At 44.5% G+C, this 11,792-nt stretch overlaps 1 protein-coding gene across 1 annotated transcript in view; it reads right to left on the reverse strand.

The window, feature by feature from the left end:
- LOC137633716 (dynactin subunit 4-like) overlaps window positions 1–8,280 on the reverse strand; it is a 49,516-nt gene extending 41,236 nt beyond the window's left edge. Inside the window, exons 1-3 of the mRNA XM_068365963.1 lie at window positions 7,872–8,280; window positions 6,642–6,865; window positions 6,058–6,160 (exon numbers count right to left, since the gene is read on the reverse strand). Coding sequence (XP_068222064.1) covers window positions 6,058–6,160; window positions 6,642–6,865; window positions 7,872–8,280 — 736 coding nt within the window. The remainder of the gene's footprint in view (window positions 1–6,057; window positions 6,161–6,641; window positions 6,866–7,871) is intronic.
- Between the last annotated feature and the right edge of the window lie 3,512 nt (window positions 8,281–11,792).

Consider the following 11,792-nt stretch of genomic DNA (forward strand, 5'->3'; position numbering starts at 1 on the left):
TTTGTTGTTGGAAAGATCTAAGCCTCTGTGACGGAAGACTGCTGCCAACATGCTTCTGTAACCCTTGATCGTGGGAGCTGAAAGAGATCTTACCTTCCTCAGATATAAAAGGAAGTCAGCTATTTGAGTTACAGAGGTACTGGTTGAGGATACTGATACCGACTTGCACCAGCTTCGGAAGACTTCCCACTTCGACTGGTAGACTCTAAGAGTGGATGTCCTCCTTGCTCTAGCAATCGCCCTGGCTGCCTCCTTCGAAAAGCCTCTAGCTCTCGAGAGTCTTTCGATAGTCTGAAGGCAGTCAGACGAAGAGCGTGGAGGCTTGGGTGTACCTTCTTTACGTGTGGCTGACGTAGAAGGTCCACTCTTAGCGGAAGAGTTCTGGGAACGTCCACTAGCCATTGCAGTACCTCGGTGAACCATTCTCTCGCGGGCCAGAGGGGAGCAACCAACGTCAACCTTGTCCCTTCGTGAGAGGCGAACTTCTGCAGTACCTTGTTGACAATCTTGAACGGGGGGAGTGCATAAAGGTCTAGATGGGACCAATCCAGTAGAAAGGCATCTATATGAACTGCTGCTGGGTCCGGGATTGGCGAGCAATAATTTGGGAGCCTCTTGGTCATTGAGGTTGCAAAGAGATCTATGGTAGGTTGGCCCCATGTGGCCCAAAGTCTCTTGCATACATTCTTGTGAAGGGTCCATTCTGTTGGGATGATTTGACCCTTCCGACTGAGGCGGTCCGCCATGACATTCATGTTGCCTTGAATGAACCTCGTTACTAGAGACAGGTTTAGATCTCTTGACCAGGTGAGGAGGTCCCTTGCGATCTCGTACAACTTCAGAGAATGGGTCCCTCCTTGCTTGGAGATGTACGCCAAGGCCATGGTGTTGTCGGAGTTCACCTCCACCACCTTGCCTAGAAGGAGGGACTTGAAGCTTTTCAAGGCCAGATGAACTGCCAGTAGCTCCTTGCAGTTGATATGTAACGCTCTTTGCTCCGAGTTCCAGGTGCCCGAGCATTCCCGACCGTCTAATGTCGCACCCCAGCCCGTGTCCGATGCGTCCGAGAAGAGAACGTGGTTGGGGGTCTGAACAGTCAGTGGCAGACCCTCTCTGAGGTTGATGTTGTCCTTCCACCAGGTCAGTGATGACTTCATCTTCTCGGAAATAGGGATCGAGACCGCTTCTAGCGTCTTGTCCTTTCTCCAGTGAACAGCCAGGTGAAATTGAAGGGGACGGAGGTGCAGTCTCTCTAACGCAATGAACTGGTCCAGTGATGAAAGCGTCCCTATCAGACTCATCCACTGTCTGACTGAACATCGGTCCTTCATTAGCATGTTCTGGATGCATCCTTGGGCTTGACTTATTCTGGGGGCCGACGGAAAAGCCCGAAAAGCTTGACTGTGAATCTCCATCCCTAGGTACACTATAGTTTGGGATGGGACCAGTTGGGACTTTTCCATATTGACCAGGAGACCCAATTCCTTGGTCAGATCTAGAGTCCACTTTAGATTCTCCAGACAGCGACGACTGGACGAAGCTCTTAAAAGCCAGTCGTCCAAATAGAGGGAGGCTCTGATGTCTGCTAAATGCAGGAATTTGGCAATATTCCTCATCAGTTTCGTAAAGACAAGAGGCGCCGTGCTTAGGCCAAAGCACAGGGCTTGAAATTGGTAGACAACCTTCCCGTAAACGAACCTTAGAAAAGGTTGGGAATCTGGGTGGATTGGGACGTGAAAGTAAGCGTCCTTGAGGTCTAAAGAGACCATCCAGTCTTCCTTCCTGACCGCTGCTAGAACAGACTTTGTCGTCTCCATGGCGAACGTCTGCTTGGTGACAAAGACATTCAGAGCACTGACGTCTAGCACCGGTCTCCACCCTCCTGTCTTCTTTACCACTAAGAAGAGACGGTTGTAGAAGCCCGGGGATTGATGGTCCCGGACTTTGACTACCGCTCCCTTTTCTAGTAAGAGAGACACCTCTTGCTTCAAAGCTAGTCGCTTGTCCTCCTCTCTGTACCTGGGAGAGAGGTCGATGGGAGTCGTTGCTAGAGGGGGCTTGCGCAAGAATGGGATCTTGTACCCCTCTCTGAGCAACTTCACAGATTGTGCATCTGCGCCCCTGTTCTCCCAGGACTGCCAGTAGTTCTTGAGTCTGGCTCCCACTGCTGTCTGAAGAAGGTGGCAGTCAGACTCTGCCTCTAAAGGACTTGGTACCTTTCTTCTTGCTCCCACGTTTCCCTTCGGCACGAGCACTTCCTCTGCTGGAGGCTCTGCCACGAAAGGGCGGAATAAATCTTGACGCTGGAGTATCCATCCTGGGTCTAGACACGGAAGGCAAAGGGGTGGCTTTGCGTGCAGATGACGCAACTAGGTCATGCGTGTCTTTTTGAATCAAGGAGGCAGCAATCTCCTTGATCAACTCCTCTGGGAAAAGGCACTTCGAGAGAGGAGCAAACATAAGCTCCGACCTCTGACATTGTGTTACTCCAGCTGACAAGAAGGAGCAAAGGTTTTCTCGTTTCTTGAGGACCCCGGAAACGAACGAAGCCGCAAGCTCACTGGAACCGTCCCGTATGGCCTTGTCCATGCAGGACATAATGAGCATGGAAGTTTCCTTGTCAGAAGGGGAGGTCTTCCTGCTCAACGCTCCCAAACACCAGTCCAAAAAGTTAAACACTTCGAACGCTCTGAACACTCCTTTCATCAGATGATCTAAATCTGAAGGAGTCCAACAAATCTTGGAGCGTCTCATGGCCAGCCTGCGGGGAGAGTCTACTAGACTTGAGAAGTCGCCCTGGGCAGAGGCAGGAACTCCCAAGCCGAGAACTTCTCCCGTGGCATACCAGACGCTCGATCTGGAAGCGAGTTTCGTAGGGGGAAACAAGAATGCTGTCTTCCCCAGGTGCTTTTTGGACTGCATCCAATCTCCCAACACCCTTAAAGCTCTCTTGGACGAGCGGGCGAGGACGAGCTTCGTAAAGGCAGGCGCGGATGACTGCGTGCCTAAAGCGAACTCAGATGGAGGTGAGCGTGAGGCCGCAGAAACAAACTGATCTGGATACAAGTCCTTGAACAGTGCAAGTACTTTTCTAAAGTCCAAGGAGGGAGGCGTGGTCTTGGGTTCGTCGATGTCCGTGTGCGGGTCGTCAAGGTGTGCAGCGTCGTCATCATCAGAGAGTCCATCGTCTGAATGCTGAAGAGGAAGCGGCAAAGGAGTAGGCATTGGCTGGTCAGCTGAGTCCGGCAGCACGGGTGCATGCGTGACTGCACTGGACGCAACGTCATGGAACTGTTGGTCAGTCTGAGAGCAGGCAACAACCATAGCTGCGCGGGGGTGCAAAGCGTCTACTCCCGACTGTCTAGTCTGCTGTGGGCGAGTAGGGGTAACCACAGTGGGTTGCGGAGGTTGACGCACCGCGTCAAAACAAAACAACTTAGGTTGTTGTTGTTGTAACTCCCGAACGTCAACGGAGGGTTCCGTGCGTCGGCGAACGTCAACATGCGGCTGGCAGGGTACAGTGCGCATGGGTGGCGGGACTCTCACAGCTGGAGTGCGGGAGAAGGTAGCCTCAGCGTCAACTGGACGCACAACCGTGGTTGGTTGTAGGCTAACGGGTGCAGCGTCAACCTTCTCCGCACGAAAGTCCTGCATTAACGATGACAACTGTGTCTGCATGGTCTGCAGCAAAGCCCACTTAGGGTCTACAGTAGCAGGTGCGGCAACAGACGGTGTTACTGCCTGTTGCGGTACCGCTTTGCCTCTCTTAGGAGGTGTGCAGTCATCTGAAGACTGCAGCGAGTCCGAACTGACCCAGTGGCTACAACTGGGCCGTTGGACTTGCGCGGAAGGGACCTTGCGTTTGAGAGGTCGTGAGACCTTGGTCCATTGTTTCTTCCGAGAAACATCTTCCGCAGACGAGGAATAAATGGGCTCTCTCGTCTTCTTGTGGGTGGGGCGATCTTGGCAAGATACGTCCGAAACCACGGAGGGAACGTCTGTCCGCTGATTAAAGCCTGTCGAACCCTTTGGTCGTACGACATTGCTTCTCCCCTGGGCTTGGGAGCTTGCAAGAGGTCCCGGACTGGGAGGACGACAGGCACGAACAGACGCACCCTCAAGCGCAACACTAACACTTTTCACAACACTTCCACTCACTAGGTCACTACCCACTGCACTCTTACCCTTCAACTCCCTGACGTCTGCCATGAGTTGGTTACGGTCACTCGCCAATGACTCGACTCTCTCACCCAGAGCCTGGATGGCACGCATCATATCTGCCATCGAAGGTTGTTGAGTGCTAGAAGGGGGATCAGGAGCAACCACTACAGGGGAAGGAACAGGTTGTGGGGCATGGGGAGAGGAAAAATCAACTGAGCGAGATGAACTCCTCCTGACTCTATCTCTCTCTAGCCTACGTGAATATTTCAGGAATTCGAGAAAATCGAATTCCGAAAGCCCAACGCATTCCTCACACCGATCTTCCCATTGACAGGATTTACCCCGACAATTGGAACAAATGGTGTGCGGATCGATAGAGGCCTTCGGAAGACGCCTTGAACAGTCCCTAGCACTACACTTCCTGTATTTAGGGACTTGAGAAGGGTCAGCCATCTTGAATTAGCCAAAGGGGTATTCAAAATCTATCCAAGTCGTCAACAAATAATCCAAAATTCAATCAAAGAATGCAAGGAAGTATTGAAGATAACCTCTGCAAAGCGAAAGCTAATAACTAGAAATGAGTACTTCACCAAAATCTGTGAAAATCAATCCAGTAAGCAACAGCGTATTTAGTAGGTCTTGCCGGTGGCACGACAGAGAGAAAATTGGTTCTGTGTTTACATGGAGTACTTGAGTACCTGCTCGACAGATGGCGCTGTTGATGTACACCCCCACCTGTATAGCGATCGCTGGCGTATTTTGTCCTTAGGTTTTTCTGTCGGGCAGCAGAGCTGACAGCTTATATGATCACCGGCAAGTTTAATATTGAAAACATAAATTTCAGATACTGCATTGTATCAAAAATTCATATACTGTAATACGATAATGAAAGGCTAAAATAAAACAATACAATATTATACAACTCAACCCTTTTACCCCCAGGCTATTTGGAACTTTCCAACCCTTAACGCTCAGGCGTTTTTTTTTTCAAGAAAATTTTTCAATATAAATTTTTTAAATTACTCTAACAGCCTTAATTTTTGTCATAGAGAGGTCAGGTTGGTCTCATTCTTTTGGAAAATGCCTGAAGCTTCTCATAAAGTGATCAAAAATATGCAAAAAAAATGTAAAATAGCAGTTTTTTGCAAGGACATACCAGTACGTCCATGGGGGTAAAGGGAGGAGTTTTGTAGGATGTACCACTATGTCCTTTGGGGGTAAAAGGGTTAAGAGGCGCACAAGGGATGGAGATGCATGTGAATCCTACGGCTCTTTGCCATATTTCCGTCCGGCAACCCTAGGGCAGGACGCCGCGCACAATCGGGGTTTTCTCCATCGCAAAAACACACCTCTTTTATAATTTTAACAGAAATTCCAGCTATGATCAAATCTTACTATTAAAAATGAGGGTTTCTATGTGCGCGGGAACAAATTTTGTTTATTCCTGGCTTCCAACTCTTGTCTACACTGCGCTGATTTCCCTTGCTCTTAAAGCCGTTGGCTTTTTCAACTAGGGTTGTAGCTAGGCTGATATCATTATTATTACTAGCTAAACTACAACCCTAGTTGGAAAAGCAGGATGCTATAGCCTAGAGGCTCTTAATAAGGAAAAGTAGGCCAGTGAGGGAAAGAAATAATTAAATAAACTACAAAAGAAGGAAAGAACAATTAAAAGAAAATATTTAAAGATAATAATAAAAACAATAATTGTTAAAAATAATAAAGACATTAAAATCTTCAACTGACCAAAGGTTACATGGCGGAACTCACACCGAGCCCTATACGCCCGGCTATATTAGGTCGCATCCATGTAACTATTAATAGTGGAGTTTAGGGCAAAGGATAATGTGAGAAGCCAGGTCACTGAGGCAAACACAAGCCTCTTCTTCGACTGACCTTTCGAGAGGTCGACTTCCTCCGTGAATATGTTGTCATGAAGTCCGTCCACCTCTTCTTCGGCGACGCAGGGCGACAGCTCAGAGGTCAGACCAGGATCCCCCTAGAATAACAAAGAGAGAAATTTAAGGGATGTTTTTGGTGTTTGACAATGAAAACCTTATGTTGAAATCTACTCTTGAACATTCAATATATGTATTTAGACAAAATAAACTACTTTACACTTATGTAATTTAAGAGACTTGAGTGATAAGTAAACAAGTTTGTTAAGTTGAAGAGACCATTTGATAGTATCTGTAAGTGACATGTAGTGTATATGAGCCTAAGTTGATACTAGATTGATAATTGCATTTCTGGAGTTGAATACGATTCGCTTTAAAATAGCCATTCTACGACACGGGAGGGAGAGAGAGGGAGAGAGAGGGAGAGAGAGAGAGAGAGAGAGAGAGAGAGAGAGAGAGAGAGAGAGAGAGAGAGACCCACCTTCGACGACAGGGAAGAAAAGGAGAGAGAGAGAGAGAGAGAGAGAGAGAGAGAGAGAGAGAGAGAGAGAGAGAGAGAGAGAGAGAGAGAGAGAGACCCACCTTCGACGTCAGGGAAGAAAAAGACGGGAGAGACTTCCGCCCGATCATGGACGTGGAGGAGAGGCTGAACTTCTCCGAGAGACTTAAGTACGAAGACTTGCGGAAGGAGGACCTCTTCCGCTCACTCTCCACCTTCTCTTGCTGGGCGACCGAGTAGTAGTGCTCGAGGAGGCTCTGCAGGTACTTGTAGTGGACATTATCCTGCTCAGCCCAGCCACCAGTCGCTGCAAGATACGGGGACGGTGGCGTTAAAAATGCGGAGGAAAATTGTGTCTATAATCAGCTTAAACATGTACACATGCTTGTCACTAGTAATAGTTAACTATTGACACCTAATAGGAAGGAGCTTCTAACAGCACAAATGTACTAACTGCTAGTAACTAACTATCATAACCTAACTGTATCCTATACAGTACTGTAAGGTCATACAACTGAAATCCTAACCCTACAATATTGCATAAGAAATTCATAACGAAATTCTGCAATAAAACTATACTATATAATTAAGATGACATTTGCAACATGAAACTGGACTCTTTGTTGAATCTTGCAGCTGAAAATCATAGGCAAGTGGGTTAGGTGAAGCCTTGAATTGAATATAATTAGATCTTAAGCCAAGCACTGGGGCATCAAAGGCCATTCAAAGCTGTATAATGCAAATTAATCAACGCTACGCGTACTCTTACATTTGGTACCATTTTAACTTCTAAAATCAACCGCACAACTTTCATACAATATGTGAATGCAAAATAAAGAGGGTTTAAAACGATTAGAAAAATTTTATGAAATTATCTAAATTTTCCCCCAATATATCTCCTAAAAGTTTCTCCTGGAAAAACTGAGTCTCTCAGAAGATTGAAAACAGGACAATCAACTATGTTTGATATCTACTGTCACTTGACAGGCCAGTTAGGTGAAGGTTACCCTACGCCAAAATTGAACAGAATTTGAATGACAAAAAGCTTCCTAGAACCTATAAAGTTTGCAAGTTGCGAACTTTCCACTAACAAGTACCTAATTTCTACTAGCACCCACTGGTATCAACTAGCTATGATTTTCATCTCATTCTTTTTTTTGTTATTCTTAATACATATAATTCATAATTCTCTCCTTCTACAATGGACAAATTTCCTTTTTGTGGTTACAGAGTTTACCCAAATAGCAGGCAGTTGGCTCGCACTAACGATGACAAAAGCCGATCGTAAAAATGCGTAAAGACAAAGAACCTACCGACGGTTTGGTCGCTGAGGTTGACGTCTCGGGACGTCCACCGGCAGCTGGTGCAGGCCAGGTAATAGACCTTCCTGGCGACGGTCTTACTCGAGTCCTCCGGATTAGGGGCCTGGATGCTCGTCGCCCGAGTGGACAGCGTGTGGCCGCAGCTCGGGCAGTCGAAACGGTTGGCGCATCTGTTGGAAGCGAGAATAATTTTTCCGTCGATTAATTTGCTTCGTGTGGAAGTGGGGTCGAGTGGAAGGATAAAAAAGGAATAAAGACGCAGAAGAAGGCTAAAAAGTGGTAGAAATGGAGAGTAGAAATCTGAAGAAGGAAGTAAGATGCAGACGAACCTTGAATAATGCATACAATGTGCAGCCTGAGGAGCACTGAAGGCACTAGTTGACAAACCTTCTCTGTACATTACTTACATACACATACTCTCTCTCTGTCTAGTTTATTTTAATGTGCAGAACAATAAACTAAAATTAACATTTAAATTGAAAATATCCTATATATACAATCTATTCAAAACAACTGAAAAAAAAGATAATTATTGCAATTCAGAAATTTGACGAGAAAACGTCACTTTAAATCTATACATAACATAATCTATAATAAAGAGAGTCTAAAGACTTAATGATTAAGAAAGATAATGTAATACAACGGCCTGTCAAATTCTATCTCTCCTGTAATATTTAATTGCACACTTTCCTGAATTCTTTAATTATTTTCAAAATGTCAATAGATTCGCTCCTTTCTCGTCTACCTCAGCATTTAGAAATGGGTAATAATAATACGAGTCAACTCTACAGATAACTAATCCTCTAAAAGATTGACAATGATTCCTTAATAAACCTTAAATTTCCTTTTACAGGTTAAAAGCAAAACAGATTCTCCCAGCGATAATGTGCCCTGCTTCCACACCTTTTGATAATGGTCCTTATTCCATTTCTTAATATATTTTTTTTGCTTTATAAAGACTAAATTCAGTACAGTACTTCCATTCATACACAGCAGTAGATTAAATGGAAGAACATTACTCAACTTACAGCAACATGTCAAAACTTGTCTATGCCACCTGTCAAAAATGACAGCTAAACACATTTAGATTGATACGCGCACACACCCCTCTCACCAAGACATAACTACTCCCTCCCCTCCTACGGTGAGTATTCCCTGCAAATTCTCGTTCACAACTACGTTATACATTCACGATGGAGATGTGTTTATGCTTTGCACATCAATGGCTAGATTCTTTTCCTATGGTGGTGTTCGACATGTGTTAAGGCTAAAGGTTAATGCGCCTGGGATGAGCGCTTCCATAGTAAGCATATTTTCTCTCGCTAGCTTTTAACTCTTTATTCTAGTTCCCTTTCTTCCGTATAACTATATTATTTATTTCACACATAAACTTATTCTACATTTGCTGTTATGGTGATTACATATAGTCCTTTGTTCTAGCAAGGCGAGGAAAGGGAACGGCCAGTGAGAGTGCGTGACGCACTCGTAGATGGTAACTTCACCTTTTCTTTTCTTTGCATACTGTCACCTTCATTATGATGCCACTGTTTTTGTAAATACATCAATTTTTAATTGTGTGTATTGTGATATACAATAACAGACTCTTTATATCTGCATAAGCCCAAAGCTATTCAGCAAGAAAACCAAATGCTGTGTTTTAGGGAATTGATTCCTTCCCCTCAGTATACACTGGGCCCTTCCAGTTAAAGGGATACCTCCCCATACGTATCCATGCGAATGGAGACAAGGTGATGCTACCATAAGAATTCTACAGTCTAAGATAGCAATTCCCAAGAGACAATTAAAGTCAACATTCTTTAAGGTACATTTTCAAAGAGTGAAATAAGAACGGAAACCGAGTTCACACATACGCAAACGCAGACTGTGCTTGTGTGTGTGTGTATGTGTAAACTAGCACTCCATGCACACGTTCCTGACCTCCACAATGATCACATGCAAGCAGCGAAGGACTCTGTCTACTTGCTGTAAGGGGAGGCACAGCCACAATAAGAAGTGTCGACATGAGATCTGTCAAGGCCTAACATCGATGACACGACTTCTACAGCCTGGGCCTTCATTCCTTGATGTGATACCACAGCAGCCCAAGACAGAAAGGAGAACGGTGCAGCTTCCAACATATTGACGGAGGGTAGAGGGAACACAGGCATCTACACTTTTCATTTGGCTAATGGTAATACACAAAGTATTATTATTATCATTATTACAAGCTAGGGAATAACCCTAGTTGGAAAAGCTAGATGCTATAATCCCAAGGGCTCCAACAGGGAAAAAAGCCCGATGAGAAAAGGAAACAAGGAAATGAATAAACTATCAAAATAACACTTTTCAAGAACAGAAGAAACATTAAATTAGATTCTTCACAAACAAACCATAAAAACTTTAAAAAAACAAGGGGAAGAGAAATAACATAGAACAGCATGCCCGAGTGTATCTAGAAGCAAGAAAACTCTAATCCAAGACAGTGGAAGGCTATGGTACAGAGGCTATGGCACTACTGAAGACTATAGAACAATGGATTGATTTTGGAGTGTCCTCCTAGAAGAGCTGCTTACCATAGGTAGGTGAAGATGGCATTTCAGGCACCTAAGCAGAACCGGAACCTATGAGAAAGGCAGGTACCCAAAGGATGTCCCAACAGCGGCTGGGATCTCTCCTGTATCATTAGCACCAGGAACGATGAAGCCATAACAAACCTTAGAGTCATTAAAATCTGGGGTATCAGTCATGACTAAGTGAAATGCTAGAATCAAACAAAAAAGGAAATGCAGGATCTCAAAGGAGTAGAACAATTATCCACCTTAGCATTTCAACGGTAAAACAGAAGTCTTTCATACATCCAGATCGAGAAAGAAAGAATCCAAAGAGGTTATTTTGAGGGTTCAGAGGAGTGTCGACCCTGACGGAAACACAGATACCTCCTCGAAAAGGGGACCAGCCACAACACACAGCACAGGGTAGTTCCAACATGAACTCAACATGGGGGCGGTTCCCTACCCTTACCTGAAAACTTCTTCAAAGCATCCTTGTGAGGACCTTCCACGATACCAAGATGAAAGTAGCTCATGCAACATTGCACACCATTTAACATCTATAAATCTGAGGTGTAGACACAGCTGAACACATTGAACTCAGGGGAATTAAGAGAGAAGACAGACATCCAATCAGGACAATGACAAAGGCAAGAAGGGGTCAATTTGCTGCTAGAAGTCTGGCATAACGTAGGCATTACCACTACGCTCTTTCATTCTAAGCACCAGCTAAAGACTGCTCGGCTAGATGCATCCACAAATAAAGATAGCAAAGTTTACTCTGTGTAGTAGCAAATGTATTCTTTCAGTACTTGAACCAGTTTCTAAAACTCACTACCACGAGGTTCAAAATAAACCGAGAATAGGTGGCAGTCAGTTGGTAAAGGTGCCGAGTTGTCTGGGATCCAAACTCTGAAGGGAAAACATTCCAATCTTGAATCAATTAAGGAAACATTTTCTTGACAGACCTCTAATCTTTCATATTTTCTAAGGAAATTACAGTACTAACATCTGTAACTTAGTGATTGAAAAACATCACTGAAGTCTGCAGCTCTTGTAAAATATACTGTACTTTGTTACCATATTCCTTTTTCTCCTTCTTCAACAGCTCTTAGTGGAACATTTACAATTGTGGAAACTTAGGAAAGAAAGAAAAAAATAGAGTATCTAAACAAATAGATTATCAACTTCCAAACCAGTTATGCATAACAGAGTCCGGTACATAAACACCTAAATTTGAGTGATATTACTCCTTTAGGAAGTATAAAAAATGACGCTTACACTAACTCAGTGATGTGCAGAATAATCTATGCATAATTAATTCATTGTCTTTTTACCATCGTTATATATTTAGTTTCAAAAC

The sequence above is a fragment of the Palaemon carinicauda genome, chromosome 43 (genome assembly GCF_036898095.1).
Source record: "Palaemon carinicauda isolate YSFRI2023 chromosome 43, ASM3689809v2, whole genome shotgun sequence".
NCBI lineage: Eukaryota > Metazoa > Arthropoda > Malacostraca > Decapoda > Palaemonidae > Palaemon > Palaemon carinicauda.